Source organism: Cyclopterus lumpus, chromosome 9 (genome assembly GCF_009769545.1).
Source record: "Cyclopterus lumpus isolate fCycLum1 chromosome 9, fCycLum1.pri, whole genome shotgun sequence".
Taxonomy (NCBI): Eukaryota; Metazoa; Chordata; class Actinopteri; order Perciformes; family Cyclopteridae; genus Cyclopterus; species Cyclopterus lumpus.
In genome coordinates this window covers 7,703,932-7,726,132 of record NC_046974.1, presented here as the reverse complement: position 1 = coordinate 7,726,132, position 22,201 = coordinate 7,703,932, and the positions used below count along the sequence as shown (strand labels likewise).

Here is a 22,201-nt window from a genome sequence, read left to right as displayed (position 1 = left end):
AGACAATGAGTCCTTTACGAAAGAAGAATCTTAAAAGATACGCCCAGAAATTTATAATTGATGGTAAGGTTTATCTTAAAAAACCTTGTGAAACACTGACAATGCACCGCTGTCCTGTAGCTCCAGTGCACGTCTTCGTTTCTAAAATCGCCTTTTTCTTTCTTTCTTGTCATCAAGTGTATACCATATGAATCTGTAGAACATTCCACTATCTAACTTAATGATTCACTATAACCTGCAGTCATACACTGGCTCTAGTACTTGTTCAAGTATGTGCTTTGGTCGAAGATAATTATGGGATGTGGCGTTTAGTAGTGTGCCAAACTGATAAGTTATGTTGTATCTGTTCTACCATCAAGATGAGCAAGACAACATTACATACTTTTTTTTTAGTTTTTAGTTTAACTAAATATGGTGAGATATTCTTCGTTTCTACATTCAAGAGGGCAAGCTGTACTATGTGGGACCCAAGAAGGAAGAGAAGAGGGAGGTGGTGATAGAGGCTGAGAGGAAGAGGCAGGTGTTTCTCGACTGCCACTTCAATGACATCGGTCATCACCTGGGCCAAAAGAAGACTGTCCACAGGATCCAGAGCAAGTACTACTGGCTGGGGATCATCAAGGACGTGGTGGACTGGGTACACACATCGTCGTGACCACAGTGTTTTGCTAACATCAATGAGACACGATGATGATGATAATAATGTTTATACTGTTTCAGATAAAAGTATGCGAGACCTGTCAGCACACAGAGAGGAATAAAAACCTGGCAAGGACTGTTCGCCCTATAAAAGTGGACGCACCTTGGGATATTGTTGGGATTGACATAACAGGTTTGTACCTTTTAAAAAAAATTATTATTCATTCGATCTTTTTTAAATTTCTATTCTGAATAATTTATTTCAACGGTGTGAGACCTGCTGCCTGTTTTTTTTCCTCTTCTCGTTACCAGGACCTTTCCCAGAGACACAGCAAGGCAACACCAGTGTCACAGTCCTCATTGATTATTTTAGTAAATGGCCAGAAGCGTTTCCAGTACAGAAGAGAGATGCTCTCTCTGTTGCGAAATGTATCTCCAAATGCATATACAGGTAGAAGCATTTCACAAAATCTTCAATAATCACATTTGGATTGAAACAAGGTTGTTTTTTTTACCAATATAATCTGCTGATGTAATTTGCCAGTATGTGTTATTATATGCTCTATGTGTTATTAATTATATCTTAACCTGGAATAGAACTTATTCGGATCTCTGTTCAATCAGGTTTGGCGCCCCTAAAACAATAGTGTGTACACAGAATGCTGACTTCTGTCATGAGGTGAGATGTGAGTCACAAAGTCAATGAGAATAAACCGATCAATTAAAGGATTACACATTGTAACTCTGTTGTGCACCAGTTTTATCAGTTACTGTATTGGTGTTTCCTAGGTGACGAAGCTGCTGGGCGACAGGTGGAGCATTGTGCAGAAGGTGTCTCCTCTGGATCAACCTCAGCTCAACCCGCTCCACGACTGCACGAGTCCTCTACTGAAGGAAGCCATTCTGCAGATGGTCACGGAGAAGCAGGCGGAGTGGGACGACTTCCTGGACCCTGTGCTGTTCCTCTTCAGGACGTCCACCAACCCTACGACCAAGTTCAGCCCGTACTCCCTCATGTTTAACAGGAAAGCTAATTTACCAAACGAGGTGGGACTCCATTGTTAAGACCAACAAGTATAACTATAGTTAGTTTCTGCTTACTAATTTAACTCTTTTTGCTCTAGACGACTTTGAGCCTGCTCAACTATGACGACCAAGAGCAGGATATGTATTCCACAAAGGAGAAGGCCTCGGCGTATATGACCGTAATGCAGGAGCAGCAGAACTCTGTGAAGCAGCTGGTAATTGTTTTGTCTTGCTCTATTACAATGAATGTTGGTGGTGGAGCTTGTTCTTTGTTGGTTTCCACTGCGTTGTGGGTTTTGACAAAATATATCGGGGCGACTATGGGTCAGTGGTTAGCATGCCCGTCTTTCAATCAAGGGGTTGGCAGTTCAATCCCCGCCCTAGTCGATGTGGCCTTGAGCAAGACACTTAACCCTGCATTGCTCCCCGTAGCTGTGTCTACGGTGTATAATGTAAAGTGTCTTTGAGTATCTTGAAAAGCACTATATAAATTAAATGGATTATTATCATTGCTGCGTCTTTAAAGGATCCCAAGAAATGAGGCTGATACTTTCTTCCTACTTACTGACGATGTTGCGTGTTAAAATAAAAGACAAAAGAAAGCAACCAAACCAAGAGACCATATCATTTATTCTCAATATAAAGTAAATATTTACTTGTCATTAAAAAAAAACTATACTATATTCTGGAAAGTAGAAATTATTACTGATACAAAGTTAACACTGGTATTACCCATGTGTTATGCAACAACCTATCCCCAAAAATATTCATACATTTATGGGCTTAATTGTTCAACTCATAAACATATCCGGCGCGTGTGTGTACCATGATAGGGAGAGAAATTATTCAGCTCAGATGTTTTATGTTTATTTATCTTGTTGTGTCTGAACGTGTTTCTTCCACTTCCAGGTGATGGCCAATATGAACGCTGCCTACAAACAAGAGAAGAAGAAGAAGAACACCAAGCGGAGAACACATAACATGCGCTCAATGACTTTTAAAATCGCAGATCCTCTTTTCTGTGCCGGAGACTCGTCTCCCTCCCCGAAAAAACTGAAAGACGGTATATATTTATCTTTCCCTGTGGAGACGGTGCTGGCCACCGAGCAAAGCAGCTCAGAGGACATGAAGACGGAGTTGGAATATCACTTAGCCGAGTCTGACGTCCACTGAGGACGACCGGGAAGAAAATCGTAGAGTGAACAGATTAGTGGCGCACGACGATGTTGTCATGAGCTGCCTCTGAAGTCTTGGACAGAATATGGAAATTATGATTATTGCTGCTAACGCTCACGTCCGGCGGTTGATGTTTCACTGGTGCTTGGAACCAAGAATACACACGAGAAAAAAATGGCAGTGAACATTGATCCATACGAATTGTTGAGCTTATTCCCCTTTTCCCTACAAAAATAACTTATTTGTTTTTCTCCATATGCAATAGATTTTTTTTTTTTTTACGCTACAATACTTTCAAATAAAAATATAGTTTAATTTGCGTAGCCTCTGTGTTTAGTCTTTACCTAATGGGACATTAGATATTGATTAAACACTGTTAAGTTCTGAAAGTAGAAAAGGGGATTACGGTTTGTTCCACTCATAATTGTTGGCATTTTATTCTTTGGAATCAACTCGAAAATAATGTCATGATAGATTATCTGTCATTTTAGGGAAATGCCAAACATGTGGACAGACATACGCGAGGAAGTGTATAAACAGCATAAAGAAGGCACATTCACATTTCATAGGACATCGTTAAAAAAAAAAAAAGTTACGTCATTCACTCTCAAATATAAATCTGACCCTCTCGCAAAGATGTGCACGAGGATTCATAGAACTATCCGATACTACGAGAGGAACATGGATTGTAAGACCATATGTCTTTCTGAACAAATACAACATGTATGTATTTCAACCATTAGCATCCTTTATGAGTCATATTACCCTGCAGTTTTACTGACCTGTCCTGTGTAACTTTAGTTCAAGTTTTCACAATTTCCAACAGTCTGAGTTTTTTATTCTTCAAAAACTCCAAATATTTCATAAGCAGTAACAGTTAGTCCCTCATTGCCAAACGTGTTCAAATGCTGTACTGTATACATTGGTACGTTAATCCAAATTAAATAATTATTTGCACCAGAACTACAATATAGGCTGAATTAATACGTGCTTTAAAAAAATTATTTTCTGCTGTATGTTCTGTTATATGATGATTTTGCATGAAACAAACAAGGAAAAATATGTAAGAAACATTAAATGTATCATTATGCAAAAATGTCAAAGTGCCACATAATTAAAAAATGTCAGTGCCACATTATTATATATCTAAATATAAATTAACGAAATACTGCTTGCATATTAGCATCTATTTCATTACAATGGTGATGCTATTCTTCCCTCAAGTGCTGCAATTATGTCTATCTCTTGTCTACGTCCCTTATGTGGTTTATTATGGCTTGATTATGGCTTCAAAACATTGTGGATTCTTCTCATGTGTAGTGACCGGTCACTACTATGTCTGAACATTTTCCCACATAAGAGGCAAGTAAATGGCTTTTCACCCGTGTGGATTCTCATGTGGACTGTCAAATTACCACTAAGTCGGAAATCTTTCCCACATGTTTTGCAAGAATATGGCTTCTCGCCTGTGTGGAGTGTTATATGAGTTTTCAATGCTGACGTCTGAGCGAATCCTTTCCCACACGTTTGGCAAGAATATGGTTTCTCCCCTGTATGAATTATTATATGGGATTTCAGTGAAGATTTCTGTGTGAATCCTTTCCCACATGTTTGGCAAGAATACGGTTTCTTACCCGAGTGAGTTCTCAGGTGCACGAGTAAGCATGACTGGTAAATAAAAGCTTTCCCACATGTGTCACATTTTAAAGACCTATGTAAACGAGGCCTTTCACCTGTGTGTACTATCATGTGTTTCAGCAAACGTGACTTAAACTGAAAGGTTTTGTTACACATGGCACATTGGACAGTCTTTTTACCCGCGTGAGTATTATAGACAATTGACGCTTCAGGATTATGCACTTTGTTAACACGATTTCTGCTTTGCTGATGTTGATTCTTTGGATTTTGCTCTGCATTTCTGGTTGATTCCAAGTGTTCATGCTCGCTTCCTATCCGATCTGGGCTCTCAGTTACATGAGAGAAGTAAGAGAGGAGCTGGTGGTCACGTGTGGGTTCTGGTTCACTGTGGTCTGTTTCCTCACAAGTAGGAGTCAACATGAAGGTCTCAGTCTCCTGCTTCAGCTCAAGCTGCTCTCCCTCCTGACTGGTGCACAGTTCCTCCTGTTCCTCTTTAATCTGTGGAGGCTCTGAGTCCTCTTGGTCCAGACTGGAGCTCCTCTCCTGAATACAGAGCTGCTGCTCACAGAGAACCTCCTCCTCCTCCTCCTCCTGAGAGACATGTTGCTCTGGAGGAGACAGGAAAGAAAAAAAATAGGATACTTCTGTGATGGTAACGGGAGAATGCAGACATGCGAGCATTCAAACAAATAGCGTCACACACCTATCTTTCGTAACTTTATTACAGGTTTCCAAACGATGTCCAGCAGTCTGCGCTGACGGTCGACCTCTTCTTCGTACTCAACAATCGCTTTTTCCCAAAATCCGAATATTTCTTCGGCAGCAGCAGTCAGCCGCTCGTTGACAAACTTTCTCATGTTCTCAACTGACGACATTGTTGGTTAATTTCAACTGCACTACAACTGAAATATCATATCTCGGATAATAGCATACATCGAAAAAGCTGAGAATAGCAGCTGTATCGTTTACTTCCTTATGTTTTTGTTTTTCTTCTACTTCTTCAATGGGGTTTTATGGCATCCGCTGCATTCCATTGCTGCCCCCTGCTGGAACTAAACCGTTACTACGCCATCCTTTTTTTCCCCTACGTTATATTAATCCATTTTATTAACCGGTGTGTCTCAAAAAAGTCAACCATCACACACTTATCACTGATATTTATGTCAATCCCATTTTCCTAATTTCAGTTAACATCACATCCATCACAGTGTAATGGCTTCTACACAGCCCAACAATGTCCAGTTACCCTAGGTGCCTTGCCACTAAGGAGCTTTTTAACTACCTTAGCAACCATCACCAGGGATATGGGTGCAACTCGCCCCGGATACTCTGAATTGCTGTTTGGTGCATACGCACAAACAAGGACAACGTGTAACCCTTCTCCATAAGCTTGGTTCCACAGCCAGTGCGGTGCGTGTAGGTGAGCCCAACTATATCTAGATGTGTCCTTGAGCAAGGCACTTAACCCTCAATTGCTCCCCGTAGCTGTGTCTACGGTGTATGATTGTAATATGACTTTGGATAAAAGCGTCAGCTAAACTAATGTAGTGTCATCACACACACATCTGCAGCCTTGATGAAAAGAAATGTATTCACCATGAATCTGGTATTCTTAAATCATCACGTACGCATCTTTAATGTTATAATACACACAAGATCTAATAATAGCAGAACCCCATGTAGCACACCATAGACAATGTGTGTATGTGTGTCATCTCTAAAGTCTCCTAAAACAAAACTTGTATGAAGTTGAGCCAATTTTAAAAACACATCAACAAATAAAATGAGGCTCAACATTAGAGTTAACAATCAACTCAAATAATCCAGTCTTGCAACAACGTTCAAGAGGCTTCATATAGAACTGTCAAATACTACTTGAGGTACATGCATCTTGAGTTCTTGTTCAATATTACACTAAACATAAACTGATACGCTTCGTGATTTGACATTAACCGCAACAGACAAGATCACACCATGAACACACTTCTCCTTCATTTGGGAAATGATGTTTGCGAACAGAAATTCCAGTAACATAGATCAATAAAGGGTTACTTTCTATTAAGATAAGGTCATCTTAAGGTTATTTAAAACATTTTACATTGTCACAGAGATGTAGCCTGATGGTTTCTCCTGTGGATATTGATCCTCAGGTTTTTGTTTTTTTCTTCAGAGCAGTGATGAGTCAAATTAATTCACTATGGTGTCTTCTCTTGTGTACTGACAGGTCACCACTAATTCTGGACGTATTCCCACATAAGAGGCAAGTAAGTGGCTTTTCACCCGTGTGGATTCTCATGTTGACTGTCAAGTCACTACTAAAGTCTGAAATCTTCCACACATATTTCACATTAATAAGGCTTCTCACCTGTGTGGATTGTCATATGAGTGTTCAATATTGATATCCGAGTGAATCCTTTCCCACATGTTTGGCAAGAATATGGTTTCTCACCCGTATGAACTCTTAAATGAGATTTCAGTGAAGATTTCTGACTGAATCTTTTACCGCAGGTATCGCAAGAATACGGTTTCTCACCCGAGTGAGTTCTCAGGTGCATGAGTAAGCATGACTGGTAAATAAAAGTTTTTCCACATGTGTCACATTTTAAAGACCTATGTAAACGAGGCCTTTCACCTGTGTGTACTATCATGTGTTTCAGCAAACGTGACTTAAACTGAAAGGTTTTGTTACACATGGCACATTGGACAGTCTTTTTACCCGCGTGAGTATTATAGACAATTGACGCTTCAGGATTATGCACTTTGTTAACACGATTTCTGCTTTGCTGATGTTGATTCTTTAGATTTTGCTCTGCATTTCTGGTTGATTCCAAGTGTTCATGCTCGCTTCCTATCCGATCTGGGCTCTCAGCTACATGAGAGAAGTAAGAGAGGAGCTGGTGGTCACGTGTGGGTTCTGGTTCACTGTGGTCCGTTTCTTCATAAGTAGGAGTCAACATGAAGGTCTCAGTCTCCTGCTTCAGCTCAAGCTGCTCTCCCTCCTGACTGGTGCACAGTTCCTCCTGTTCCTCTTTAATCTGTGGAGGCTCTGAGTCCTCTTGGTCCAGACTGGAGCTCCTCTCCTGAATACAGAGCTGCTGCTCACAGAGAACCTCCTCCTCCTCCTCCTCCTCCTCCTCCTCCTCCTGAGAGACATGTTGCTCTGGAGGGAGACAGGGAAACAAGTACTAGGATACTTATGTGATGGTAACGGGAGAATGCAGACATGCGAGCATTTAAACAAATAGCGTCACACACCTCTCCATTGTAACTTTATTTCAGGTTTCCAAACGATGTCCAGCAGTCTGCGCTGACGGTCGACCTCTTCCTGGTACTCGAAGATAGTTTTTTCAAAAGCTCCGAATATTTCTTCGGCAGCAGCAGTCAGCCGCTCGAGGAAAAACGTTCTCATGTTCTCAACTGACGACATTGTTGGTTAATTTCACTACAACTGAAATAACGTGTCTCAGATAATACCATACATCCAACAATCTGAGAATAGCAGCTGTGTTGTTTACTTCCTGTGTTCTTCTTCTTCTTCTTCTTCTTCTTCTTCACTGAGCTTTTATGGCATCCACTCTATTCCATTGTTGCCCCCTGCTGGAACTAATCTGTTACTACGCCATCCTTTTTCTTTCTATGATATATTAATACATTTAATTATCCAGTGCGTCTCAGAAAAGTCAACCACCCGTGTCGCTCCTTTACATTCCCCTTCATGCTCAACAACACTTATCACTGATATTTATGTCAATCCAATTTTCCTCATTTCAGTTATTATTATTATTGGGACTGTCTGGAGGGACAGATAATCACAGAGCATGACACATCTATGTTTCTATCCTTTTCATGGTATTGTGGCATACCCGATACCTTTATTAATCAATTGATACAATCATTTTTCTTCTAGTGTGGTTAAAATTATACACAGGACGTAATGTATTGGTATGTATCTCCTTTCAAGTCCACTATGGAAAAATAAAAGAAACTGCTCACTCCCTCCAACTGTGAGGATGACACTGAGACGGCTCAATGGGAAAGTAGTAGTACTCTTCCTACATACTCTAATAGCGGTTGACAATATTGAACTTTTTTCTGGGAGGCTTTATGTCCCCCTTCTGCCAACCTCTGAAGCACCTGGGGGATACGTGTTAAGCTCAGTTTCCGTCCTCTGTATGTAAAAGCGAAAAAAATGTAGAGAGTCTCCAGCCAATGGAATACTGAAGAACGCCGAGCACCAATCCTGTACTACTTAATTTACTGCTCGCAAATCATGCACTAGTCGGTATTTATATTTGTCTGTTTTCAGCACTATGGGAGTGATGCAGGCGCTGTACGTCTCAACCAACACTACCATCCCCTCACGCATCATCTGGCATAATAAATGTTAACTAATCATTCACTTGTCTGCAGTTATTAGACCTTCAATCGTCTTACTCGCACCTTCTTCAGCTTCTGGTTTTAATGGATATTGTGGCCGATAAGGCAGTTTCACATTTGGGTTTAATACCATTTTGACTGGATGAGCAGACTTGACCAACCCCACATCAGTGTCATGTTTTGACCACACTTGATCTGGTACGTGCGTCCACATGTCTTCCATTAGAGGGTTTTTACTCTCCAGAATTTCTGCAAGTTGGAGTGTTTTTCACATTGGAATAGTCACTGCTTCCGGATTTGTGACCATAGACATTCCGCTAAGGATTTTAATGATCTTATTGTCTCGTGACGAAAATAACTAGTGGGTTTGTGGGTTTCTTGCCACTGATGCATCCCAGCAGCCACATGCATCATTGGCCCAAGGTCTTCGATCCGTTCATTCACCATCAAGGTGATCAGACAGATTCCAGCACAGTGCACCATTCTGAAATGAAGGAATTTGGTTTGTCTGCTTTGAGTCGCACTCTGCTGTCTTATCTCAATGTTAACAATTCAACAGTCACATTTCTCTTTTTCTCGACCCATTTTTCCTCAAATACTACACTGCATGAAGGACCATAGAACATTGTGCAATGATCGCTAATGGACGATTTGCTTCTGAAATTTGGACTTGAATACATTTTTCCCACTGTTTGAAGATTGTTACAGGTTCAGTATCGACCAGCATTGGCCTGCCTTATAATTGAACCTGTACAATGGGTTCTTTATCAGCTCCTGTCGAGATAATTGTCAGCGGACCCTTCCCCCATATAGGATTCTCTGGCCACCTGAACTCTGTCCCATCTGCCATGGGATTTTGTCATCCAACTATTTCCGCTATTACATAATCGAAGGCCAGGAATCTATTTTTTCCACAATCCGACCTTAAGCACGTGCATTCAACCAGAGTAAAATACATTTACTGAATTTGGCTTCCAGTTCTCCCCAAACAATCAATTTACTATTATCACACAGAAAACGATTCCTACAAGAAGTACAATTATAAAACACACTGCAGCATTAATGTTACTGATATCACACAAACATGCCATCAAAATGATAAAACATGGTGTAAAAACACTCAAAATGTCATTCATTTTGATCATTGGCTGCACACATAAGTTCCCCTGAACAAAATGGCTCATATTTTGCACCACTGCTTGCATTTTATAGTTGCAATGTTGGAGTTTCATGGAGTGTCATAATATCATAATACACAGTGCTGGCAGCAGTAACTGTGACATTGACTTACAATTGTAAGAACAATGCACTCATTATGCAACAAGCATATGTCAAAGATGTGAGATAATTCGTCGCAGATGTATTCTTTCTGACAAAAATGAGTTATGCAGCAATATGAAGGTAAAAAAGATGTTCGTTCAACAAAACTTGATGGCATTGTTGATAATCTCCTACTTCATCACAATAAGATATCGTGACCCTTTTTTCATTTGGAAATCACCCAACAAAAAGCATGGATGTAGCTCTTATGGTGTATTTCATTAAGTTAGGGACACTTGATTCATCTCTGTGGTTTCTCTTGTCGACGCTGATGCTCATGTGTGTTTTCAAGTATGTGACTGCAGTAATACTTTTCATAAAGTGCTGTGGGTCCTCACTTCTGTGAGTTCTTGAGTTTGACCATGAACCACGAGAACTGAATAGTCTCCCACACGTTGACCGCAGAGCTTGCAGACGTGAGGGCTCTGTGTGGACCAACCAGCCATGAGGCCGATACCCGCTGCTCGGAAATCTTTTCCACGTTTTGCAAGAATATGGCTTCAAGATTCTCATACGAGTCTTCTATGCTGATGTCTCACTGAATCTGTTCTCACCGGTGTTGCAAGAATGTGGCTTCTCACCTGTGTGGATTCTGAGGCGTGTCTGAAATGAGGAGCTACATTTTAAAGCTGTGTCACATTGGGAAAACATCTTTTGGACTGCTCGAGTCATTATTTTAATCGTGAACAAGTTATCGTCGCTTAAATGGTACTGACTTCTGATTTTGTCATGTTTATTTTTGCATTTCTTGTCTTCATGCTTGCCTCCTTTCTGATCTCCGCATATTTGAAGCTGGTTCACATACTGATAGTTTAACAAGGCATCATATCCAGTAAGCTTCTCTGTCTGTCAACGCCCCCCCCAACCCCCGTGCTGCTCTCGTCTACATTCCAGGCGAGGCGCGGTTCATCTCGAACGGACCCAACGGCTCCTCCGCTGCATGAATTCTCATGTGGGCCTTCAATCGTGATGGCCAACAGAATCTTTGCCCACATGTGTTGCAAGAATACGGCCTTTCACCGGTGTGGGTTGACATGTGGGCTCTCAAGGTGCAATCAAGTCTGAAAGCTCTTCCGCATGTTTTGCATGAGTACGGCTTCTCACCTGTGTGGATTGTCTTATGATCCGTCAACGACGATAGCCGACTGAATCTTTTCCCACACGTGTCGCAAGCAAACAGCTTTTCACCCGTGTGCATTAACAGGTGTCTCTGCAAGTGGGACTGATACCGAAAAGCCTTCTCACACATGTAACATTTTACTTTGTTTTTATCCGTGCGAGTATTGCTGTCAATCTTTGACATGGTCGGGTTAGACTGACTCTTAGTGGGTCTCTTCCTTTGGCAAAGTATTTCCTCATGAGTGGGAGTCGACGTGAAGGTCTCTCCCTCCTGATTGGTGGACAGTTCCTCCTGTTCCTCTTTAATCTGTGGAGGCTCTGGGTCCTCTTGGTCCAGACTGGAGCTCCTCTCCTGAATACAGAGCTGCTGCTCACAGAGAACCTCCTCCTCCTCCTTACAGACATTTTGCTGTGGGAGCTCTGGAGGGACAGAGAAACAAAATAAAATAAGATACTACAGTGATGATAGAAACCCCCCAGCAGATAGTCGCTCGTTGACAACCTTTTTCACATACTCAACTGACGACATTGTTTTTTTAAATGAAAGTGAAAAAATGATAGCTGGCGGTCCGTGTTTGACTCTGGTACCACAGAGACTATAACTGGTATTTTTACAGTGTACAGTTCACCCCCCTGACCTGACGCCTGTGTTATTTACTTCAGCTGGATGTCACTATCACAAGGCATCATATCAAATAAGATAACTAGAAGACTTGTTTTGTAATCTTAAATCAGCAAAATAATTACAGCTGTCGAGGTAATGTAGTTGACTTAAAAATACACATCAAATGTCATCAAGTATAAGTAACTTAACACGTAACAATTTATTTCCTTGGTTTTGGCTGCGTGTTTATTCTTGATCCTGAGTTTCCATGATTACCTCCGTTTCATGTTGAAAGAGCAGGTTGTTATTGTTACGTTTTACATCAAGCACAGGGTGTGCAATTTGTGTCACCTTAGAAAGCGTATATCATGTTGACCCAATCACAAACTACATGACAACATGGAATAAACACCGTTGCGTCAGACAAAAAAACAACAACTGCAAAGCAGGATGAAAACAAAAGTGACCCAACGTCACTTGAGGGTTTATTCAGTAATGAGTCAATTATATTGAAACCATTTACCAGAAACGCTGCATTCGTGTGGCTCCTCACTTACATGGCGGTTAAAAAAGAAAAAACTAGGTCTGTTTGCACTCTTTCATGCCTCGCCGATTCAAACACGCTGCAGAATCTGTCCCCCAAAAAGGTGTCGTTATGAGGTCTTCTCACCAGTGTGAGCTCTTCTCATGTGGACCAACAAGCCACTATCAAATCTGAAATCTCTCCCACATATTTTGCAAGAATACAGCTTTTCTCCTGTGTGGATGCTTACGTGATCGTTCGACGAGGATTTCTTACTGAAAGTTTTCCCACCGGTGTTGCAAGTATAGGGCTTGCCATCCCGGTGAGATTTCATGTGGAGTGCTAGACAGCTTCTCCATTTAAAACCTTTCCCACATGTTTTGCAAGAAAACGGCTTCTCGGTGTGATCTTTTCTCATGTGGGACAACAAGGAGTTATTATGTCTGAAAGCTCTTCCACATGTTTTGCACGAATACGGCTTCTCACCTGTGTGGATTCTCTTATGATCAGTCAATGAGGATGTCCGACTGAATCTTTTCCCACACGTGTCGCAAGAAAACGGCTTTTCACCCGTGTGCATTAACAGGTGTCTCTGCAATTGTGACTTATACTGAAAAGCCTTCTCACACATGTAACATTGAAAAAACATTTTATCCGTGGGTGTATTGCTGTCAATCATTGACATGGTCGGGTTAGACTGACTCTTAGTGGGTCTCTTCCTTTGGCAAAGTCTTTTCTTTACTTTGGGCGTTGCATTTTTAGTTGATCCTGAGTCTCCGTTCCTGCCTCGTTTGTGATCTTGGCTTTCAGCTTCATGAGAGTTGTGCGAGAGGAGCCCGTGGTCACTTTTTGGTACCGATACCACAGAGTTTATAACTGGTAAATCGACTGCGTCATCGGGATTGAAGATCAGAGTCTCATCATCACTGTGGTCTGTTTCTTCATAAGTAGGAGTCAACATGAAGGTCTCAGTCTCCTGCTTCAGCTCAAGCTGCTCTCCCTCCTGACTGGTGCAGAGTTCCTCCTGTTCCTCTTTAATCTGTGGAGGCTCTGAGTCCTCTTGGTCCAGACTGGAGCTCCTCTCCTGAATACAGAGCTGCTGCTCACAGAGAACCTCCTCCTCGTCCTTAAAGACATATTGCTCTGGAGGGACACATAGAACAAAGTAATGAGTACTATTGTAACGGTAAAGGTAAACAAACATGCGAGCAAATTAGTACCCAAAAAACGAATGGGATTATATATATATAAATCGAATCCCCACTTATTTCACTCACCTGTCCTGTGTAACTTAATTGCAGGTGTCCAAGTGATGTCCAGCAGTCTGCGCTGACGGTCGACCTCTTCCTGGTACTCGACGATAGTTTTGACAAAAACTCCGAATATTTCTTCAGCTGCAGCAGTCAGCCGCTCGAGGACAAACTCTCTCATGTTCTCAACCGACGACATTGTTGCTTAGTTAAAAAATAAATATATGTACCTACACAGAGACTAACTACAATGTCTCCAGCTGAAGCTAAGTTCATACGTTTAGCTAGGGTTAATGCTACAAGCTCTTATTTGATCTACTTCCGCTGGATGTTACACAATTATGTTCCGACGGGGGAAGTTTGTTATCCTCCGCTTTACCCCTGCATTCAAATGTTAGTAAATATACGACAATTCATTATTATAATATATATATATAGATATAGATATATCTATATAATATATCTATATATATCTATATATACATTTAAGCAATAAGGTTCGAGAGGCCGTACTGTATCGTCAATAATGTCCGGTTCAAGGGTGTTGTTAGGCCCGGCTCACTCTAAACCAATCAGAATGTTTGATTTCAGCTACCCCTATTATAAATATATATATATTATATATTTATATATATATATATATATATATATATATATATATATATATATATATATATATATGTGTGTGTGTGTGTGTGTGATTGGCTTCATTTATTTGGGCAATGATCATTGTATTTATTACTGCTATGCTGACAGTCAAGCATTCACGCTCACACTGAAAAAAAATCTCTTTATTCACTATAATCCCTTTGACCTTTGAGGTCAGTAACACACATCTTCAGCCCTTATTAACATAGTTTGTTTAAGGCTTTGAATAATCTGGTATTCTTAAAGCATCACCTTGCAAAACTGTATTTTTAGAATACAAACTGGAGATTAAATAACAACCTTTTGTTGCCCGTGCTCCTTTAATGATAGTATGCACTTCTAAAACGTAGGATCTAGCTACTTGTACTTAACATAATAATTGTCAAATCCATCAATTTGGGAAGACCAGTCTGAAAAACTGGAATAATTTTTTTTTTCTTTTATTATTATTAGCATAATTCATTGAGAGCACCATGTCACACATCATCTGCAATTCATAGAACCAATCACCAAATATACAAAGATCAAAAAAGTAAAAGAAAAGACTTTTCAACAGGATGACAACATAGGTGACCCAACAACAGTATAAAGACGGTTCTCAGCTTAAATATCAACATTCAAAATCCATTCAAAAACATATTTTTTTACTTTTTTAAGGTCAAACATTTGGATGAACTATGAGCTCATTGTGCTGCGAATATTTTAGAACGATTTGGCAGATAATGATTGTTTCAAAGACATACTGTAGAAAACAGTAATATTTAGGATAAAAAAAGAGATTAGTTCAACAAAACTCGATGGCTTTATTGATGATGTACTATTTCATTAAACAAAGATATTTTAATCTCTTCTTAACCCTTGTATGGTGTTCATTGTTTTGTTACGTTGTTGTGGGTCTGTTGGACCCGCCGTATTTTTGGGTGTATTTAATTCAACACAAACTATTTTATGTTAAAATACTCAGATGTTTTCTTCAACCCAATTAGAAGCAATATAAACAGAAAATATGGTTAATATTTGCCCTTTAACTTTGTTATCACACATTTACAAATTAAAGTGCTACTCGTTTTTTGGGGTTTTGTTGATAAAATCAAGAAAATCAATTACAATCAAGATGTGAGTGGACAAAATTCAACACATTTACAAATGTAGCAAGGTTGTTCATAACTATTGATTTTTATTTATTTGAATTTCACTGAATTTCATTAGTAATCAGGTCATTTTACATAACACAACACACAGTTTACATTGAACACATTACCTTTTCATACCAGCCTATTCAACACATGAGTGGCAGAGTTTTACTGTGTGTGTGTTGCATATGTACTTCTTGCACTTGATGCATGTATATTGCGTCTTTCTGTCCGTCTTGGGTCCACACACTTCGCAGCGTTTCTTTTTGTTGCTGCCGGCCGCAACCTAGAAAGATGAAAAGATCATGAATTTTACTAAAACCTCTGTCTCGCAAGGTATGAGTGTCAAACATATACTGCAACAGCATCACACACTTACCTCAGGCTCTGCAGATGGTGGTTCTGTAGGTTGGGTGGATGGGGCACTGGCATTGTCCTCCTGAATCCTCCTCACGGTGGCTGCAGAGGCTGAGGTTCTCGGAACATGCTGTCTTCTCAGGATTTGTGGTTTCACCAGTGCCTTTCCAAGTTCCTCGAGAAAGAGGCGTCTCCTCTGGAGCTTCCCCCTGTTCCACTCTGGGACGCACGCACGCGCACACGCACACGCACACACACACACTTACAGCAGGCCCAGACATGAGGAGGACAGACTGAAGGTACACAGGACCTACAATTTCCACACTTTTATTATCCCGGGTCCAGTGGACCCGAACACCCTGTGTGTAATATAAATGTGTAGGGGGGGGTTACGGTGTGCGGTCGATGAAAATGTTGTCTGATATATGTTCTTCGCAGAAAATGAGCCAAGGCCATTAAGTTTGAGCTTAAAAAAAATAATGAATCATATTATTTTTGTTTCGATGAAAAATGAAAACGGGTCCCACAGACCCGAACACCATACAAGGGTTAATGGGAAATACTTCATAAACAATAACAAAGACATTGCTGGATATATATATTAGCGTGTGAACACTTCTGCAGTGGTTTATCCGGTTTTTGCTTAGTTTTTTTCACGTATGAGTGCTGCATTTATGTGTGTCCTCACACGAAGCTATTTGTCTCTATGCATTCTTTCATGCCTTGTCAATTCAATCACTCCGCAGAATCGCATTCCACAAGTGTGGCAGGGATATGGTCTCTCACCAGTGTGGGCTTTTCTAATGTGGACTTTCAAATCACCACCAAACCTGAAAGCTCTGCCACATATTTTGCAAGTAAAGGGCTTCTCACCTGTGTGTGTTCTCATGTGAACCAACAAGCCACTATTAAATCTGAAATCTCTCCCACATGTCTTGCAAGAGTACGGCTTCTCCCCAGTGTGGATTCTTGTATGAGCTTTCAATACCGACGTCTGTCTGAATCTTTTTCCGCAGACGTTGCAAGAATGTGGCCTCTCATCTGTGTGGATTTTATTGTGCGCATACAAATTGGACTTAAACTGAAATGACTTTCCACATGTGTCGCATTTGAAAGGCGGAGTCTTTAACAAGTTAAAGTTGTTTATATTGTTACTGTGAATTTTGCTTTCGGGATGTCTTTTTTTTAGCTCTGCATTTATAGTTGATCCTGTCTGATCGTGGCTGTCAGCTACATGAGAGACGTAAGAGAGGAGCTGGTGGTCACTTGTTGCTTCTGATTCACTGTGACAGTTGTGTGAGAGGAGCTGGCGGTCCGTGTTTGACTCTGGTACCACAGAGCCTATAACTGGTATGTTGACTGTATCATCAGGATTGAAGTACAGATACTGATCTTCACTGTGGTCACTTTGCTCATAAGTAGGAGTCAACATGAAGGTCTCAGTCTCCTGCTTCAGCTCAAGCAGCTCTCCCTCCTGACTGGTGCAGAGTTCCTCCTGTTCCTCTTTAATCTGTGGAGGCTCTGGGTCCTCTTGGTCCAGACTGGAGCTCCTCTCCTGAATAGAGAGCTGCTGCTCATAGAGAAGCTGCTGCTCAGAGAAAACCTCATCCTCCTCCTCCTCCTCCTCCTCCTGCTCTTCCTCCTCACAGACACGTTGCTGTGGGAGCTCTAGGGGGAAAGAGAACAAAGGAAATAGTGTGATAGAATAAGCATCTAAGCAAATAAATACAACAAGTACTGTTATGTATTAAACCATTAGGATCATATAAGTCATACACCTATTGTTATGGCTGTGTTATTCCCCTCTGCTCAGGTGTCCTGCTTTGCTAAACGAGTGGCACCTGGATTCTGGATTGGAAAGGAGGGCTTAAAAGCTCCTGTGCCAGCAGCCGAAGGGAGAGGCACTGCCTCTCAGATTATGATTTGGTTTTGCCTTGTGTGTATGTGTTATGATAATGTTGTTGATAGTGTTGTTTTAAAGGTGTCTTCTGTGGTCGATTTGAGTCAGTAATGGACCATCAAAAGAGTGGGGCGAAACAAAAAGTTAGTATTTTAAAGAATACGTTTTACACACTTATCCTGTATAACTTCAAGTCGGGTTTCCAAATAGTATCCAGTAATCCGCGCTGACGGTCGATCTCCTCCTCGTACTCGACAATAGTTGTTTTTAAAAGTCCGAATATTTCCTCCGCAGCGGCAGTGAGTCGCTGGTTGATTAACACTCTCAGATATTCAACTGAAGACATTGCTGCTATTTAAAAAAACAAAAAAACAACGAGCAACACGACAACAATACCGTCTTCCAGCTAATGCAGTGCTCTCATACTCTCATACAGCGGATGCTACAGACGGGAGAGGCAGCGCCTGGATGGTTTACTTCCGCTGGATGTCACACTGTGAAGTTCCGACAGTGTACAAGAGCTGACCTTACGTTCCGTTTTCTTTTTTTAACAACATAACTTGAGGGTTTATCAGTTTAAGAGGTCAATCATTTACATGTGTAGAAGGGTTTCTCAGATTGAACGTTAGATTTTTAAACCAACTCATTTAATTATATAGTGTAGAAATGTAAGAAAAAAACCCTGCTAAAACATTTGTAGGAATGATTGAGGTTTGGGGGATTTAAAGTGGTTTCCAAAAAACACTGTTGCTAACAACAATATGAGTAGTGACGTGAAGGGATATATATCCTAGATCCTATGTTGTCTTCCATATGTGTAGGGACTCCTCTCCGCTAACAAGAAGGCTGTTTCTCTGTAACCCTGACACTCTTGGCAGTGCTGGCCTGTGTGTGTGATTCTCAGCCGATCTAAAATTAAATTATCCGTCAAGCCCAGTCCTTTAGCAGCAGTCTGCAGCAGAGATTCAAGGTCAGAGGGCTGATTCTGCTGATGCATTTTATTCTCCGGAGCCAGCACCAGGCTGCCTCTCTATACTCATTCCCACATCTATTCTGCACACACCCCATCCCTCCATTATCACCCTGGTCCTCCCTGGCAGGGGAGCGTGCATCCATCCATCCATCCATTTTCAATACCGCTTATCCTCATTAGGGTCGCGGGGGCGCTGGAGCCTATCCCAGCTGACATAGGGCGAAGGCAGGGGACACCCTGGACAGGCCGCCAGTCCATCGAGGGAGCGTGCATTTACCTGTTAAATTAGGTGGGGGATGGAGGAGGCTGGAGTGCCTGGATACCCTTGCCGACGTGCAACGGGGAGATGGATAGGCTAAGTCATCCTGATTTCCCTTGTGACTACAGTAATTGTGTTGCAATGGAGGTGGGAGTTAAGTGGCCATCAGCAGAGGTACAGTGCTGCTGGCATAGGCATCCCCTTCTTTCTTGTCACCTTACAGAACAGTAGACTGCAGACATAGACAGCAAGGAATTATGAGTATAATGTCTGTGTCCCTGACACTTGTTAGCTCACTTGATGGGCTTGAAACAGAAGCAGCATTAAATTACATCTTGCCTCTGCACATTTTTCTTTCTTTCTAAAAAGGTTTTGGGCCCAGAAAACGGGTCCGCGACCCACTAGTTGAGAATCACTGCGCTAGAACATGTCAATGTGTGCTTGGGCAAGACACTTAACCCCACTTTTTTTTATGTTCAAGATTTTATGTGTGGAATTTAAATGAAATCTTAACCATCTGAGGACAAAGTTGTACATCATTACAGTATTTGAGTACATGCAGTTACATTCCACCACAGCTTGTTCAACATGAGGCCGCCCCACTGATCAAACTATCAGCTACGGTATTGAATCATAAATTAACAATCAACAGTCGGTGAGCTCCAACATTAAAACACCTCTTGCATGGTATAACTTAACAGTTCTTCACAGACTACTTTTACTCTTGATATCAGTGAGACATGTGCAGCCTTGATGAACAGAATATATTTAAAGCTTTAGACCTCAGTGTGAATCTGGGCCCTATTCATCGTACCTGGGTTAGCCGGATAATTTTCAGGATAAGATTACATGAGTCAGGCTTTTCAGTTCCACGAAGCAAGTTTCACGATAGCAACACATCCAAAAACTTGAACATGCTCCAGTGGAGGCTAACTTAAGTTAGCTGGATAAGCTTGCAGCTCCCTTCTTCAGAGATCCCATTGATGAAGGAGTGATAGTAGTTACATTAGTGTTTTATAAGGAGAGAGTTCTTTGAGATCTGTTATGCCGTCATGATGACTTCCTATACAAGCACTATCAATTTTGCCCACAACGAATCATTTTTATGTGAATTTTTATTTTCATTCAGTTATCCAGACGTAGTCGGTGAAAGTCACCGAGCTGTGCGAGCCTACGGGTGATGGCCGTGGTATTCATCACTTCACAAAGCTTTATTATCAGAATACATACAAGAGGTAAGAACAATAACTGCATTTTGCAGCCCACTTCCCTTCGAGCACGAATTCTTACTTTTTCACTATCGCTCCGGCTAATTCTTTGACAGCACAATGTTGCACACCTACAATTTGTTTGTGAGCCACCTCTAAAATCTAAAACAACGATAATTGTATCAAGTTGATGCAATTACAAAATACATGAAAGTATTAAATGAGGTAGGAAAAAAAATAGAAGTTGTCTAATGACAACATTACTGACTCAACAATAGAGAGGGTTTCTCAGCCTCAACTGTGTTTACATTCCACTGAAGTGCACGCACGCACACACACACACACACACACACACACACACACACACACACACACACACAGTAGCAATGACCCTGTAAACAATTGCTTTCAGCCAAAGAGCAATTGAAGTATAAAACACCCTCATAAGTAGGAGTCAACATGAAGGTCTCAGTCTGCTGCTTCAGCTCAAACTGCTCTTGACCCAGCTCCTCTGTCCAGACTGGAGCTCCTCTCCTCAATACATAACTCCTTCTCCTTACATACTGTAAAGTTTATAGTGCACTAACCCTGAGGGAGAACTGAGGTATATATTACATTACCTTACATGTCATTTAGCTGACGCTTTTATCCAAAGCGACTTACAATCATGTTACATTCATACACTGCTACAGGGAACAATTCAGGGTAAAGTGTCTTGCTCAAGGACACATCGACTAGGGCGGGGATTGAACCACCAACCCCCTGATTGAAAGACGGACCTGCTAACCACTGATCCACAGTCGCCCACATATGCTGTGGGGCTTGATGAGGAAGGTTCCATGTGTGTGAGCTGATTGGCAGCAGCAGGGTAAATAGAAGGCCACGCCCAGGCAGACACCCACATGACAAACAGGGGATCATGACAAGAGCAGCCTTTTACTCATCAGTAATAGAAAAAAATAAGAACAACCCCAGATTTCTCTTTAGCACTGTTGCCAGGCTGACAGAGCAGTCACAGCTCTGTGGAGCCGTGTATTCCTATAGACCGTAGTAATGACTTCATGAACTTCTTCAATGAAAAGATTCTAATTATTAGAGGCAAGATTGATGATCTCTTGCCCTCAAACAGTGCTGATCTGTCCTCAAGTGGAGTGACTTTGGAAACGTCTGTATGCCCTGGTGTATATTTGGATGTTTCTTCTCCCATTAACCTTCAACCAATTGTCTTCAACGGTTTCTACTTCTAAACCGTCTACCTGTCTCTTGGACTCCATCCCGACGAGGCTGCTTAAAGACGTTTTGCCTTTGGGAAATATTATCAGGAAACACTCCATAAACTTTAATTGGCACCTCTCTGTTGGGTATTATCAATGTGTCTTTGCTAACAGGCCATGTACCACATTCCTTCAAAGTAGCTGTAATTAAACCTCTCCTGAAGAAGCCCACTCTTGATCCAGAGGTGTTGGCTAATTACAGACCGATCTCTAACCTGCCCTTCCTCTCTAAGATCCTTGAGAAAGTTGTCACAAATCAGTTGTATGACTTTCTACATCGTAATAGTTTATTTTAGGAGTTTTAGTCAGGATTTCGAAAACACCACAGCAGACAGCACTGGTGAAAATCACAAATTACCTCCTAATTGCATTAGATAAAGGACTCATCTCTTTACTTGTTTTGTTAGACCTTAGTGCTGCGTTCGACACCATTGATCATGACATCCTATTACAGAGACTGGATCAGTCGATTGGCATTTCAGGTACCGCACTAAGTTGGTTTAAATCCTATTTATCAGATCAATCTCAATTTGTATTTGTAAACGATGAATCCTCAATGACCACCAATGTTAATCACAGAGTTCCACAAGGTTCTGTGCTTGGACCAATTTTATTTACCTTACCTTCCTTTGGGCAATATTATCAGGAAACACTCCATAAACTTTCATTGTTATGCAGATGATACTCAATTATATATTTATTGATCAAACCAGAAGAGACCAACCATGTCTTAAAGACATGAAAACATGGACGACCTGCAACTTCCTGATGTTAAAC

General features: G+C 41.2%; 5 protein-coding genes across 5 annotated transcripts in view; 1 reads left to right on the top strand and 4 right to left on the bottom strand.

The window, feature by feature from the left end:
• The window catches only part of slc4a5a (solute carrier family 4 member 5a), a 30,861-nt gene extending 27,998 nt beyond the window's left edge, over positions 1–2,863 (top strand). Inside the window, 7 exon segments of the mRNA XM_034540766.1 lie at positions 468–637; positions 721–832; positions 952–1,090; positions 1,264–1,318; positions 1,429–1,686; positions 1,764–1,880; positions 2,575–2,863. Of these exon segments, the coding sequence (XP_034396657.1) occupies positions 468–637; positions 721–832; positions 952–1,090; positions 1,264–1,318; positions 1,429–1,686; positions 1,764–1,880; positions 2,575–2,838 (1,115 nt within the window). The 3' untranslated portion in view covers positions 2,839–2,863.
• LOC117736637 (zinc finger protein OZF-like) lies at positions 2,278–5,500 on the bottom strand. Its single transcript, XM_034542094.1, has 2 exons — positions 5,183–5,500; positions 2,278–5,087 (listed from the first exon to the last, which is right to left on the bottom strand). The coding sequence occupies exons 1-2, from the start codon at positions 5,352–5,354 to the stop codon at positions 4,123–4,125; spliced, it is 1,137 nt and encodes a 378-aa protein (XP_034397985.1). The 5' UTR covers positions 5,355–5,500; the 3' UTR covers positions 2,278–4,122.
• Positions 5,501–6,082: 582 nt separating this feature from the next.
• Positions 6,083–8,044, bottom strand: LOC117736639 (zinc finger and SCAN domain-containing protein 12-like). Its single transcript, XM_034542101.1, has 2 exons — positions 7,735–8,044; positions 6,083–7,639 (listed from the first exon to the last, which is right to left on the bottom strand). Exons 1-2 carry the CDS (start codon positions 7,904–7,906, stop codon positions 6,828–6,830), a joined length of 984 nt encoding a protein of 327 aa, XP_034397992.1. The 5' UTR covers positions 7,907–8,044; the 3' UTR covers positions 6,083–6,827.
• A 305-nt stretch (positions 8,045–8,349) lies between these two features.
• LOC117736634 (zinc finger protein 91-like) lies at positions 8,350–13,974 on the bottom strand. The gene is made up of 3 exons (XM_034542092.1): positions 13,700–13,974; positions 12,909–13,565; positions 8,350–11,715 (listed from the first exon to the last, which is right to left on the bottom strand). Exons 1-3 carry the CDS (start codon positions 13,869–13,871, stop codon positions 11,060–11,062), a joined length of 1,485 nt encoding a protein of 494 aa, XP_034397983.1. The 5' UTR covers positions 13,872–13,974; the 3' UTR covers positions 8,350–11,059.
• Positions 13,975–15,472: 1,498 nt separating this feature from the next.
• On the bottom strand, positions 15,473–18,181 carry LOC117736636 (zinc finger protein with KRAB and SCAN domains 8-like). Its single transcript, XM_034542093.1, has 4 exons — positions 17,885–18,181; positions 16,684–17,478; positions 15,833–16,029; positions 15,473–15,739 (listed from the first exon to the last, which is right to left on the bottom strand). The coding sequence occupies exons 1-4, from the start codon at positions 18,054–18,056 to the stop codon at positions 15,596–15,598; spliced, it is 1,308 nt and encodes a 435-aa protein (XP_034397984.1). The 5' UTR covers positions 18,057–18,181; the 3' UTR covers positions 15,473–15,595.
• Positions 18,182–22,201: the final 4,020 nt, after the last annotated feature.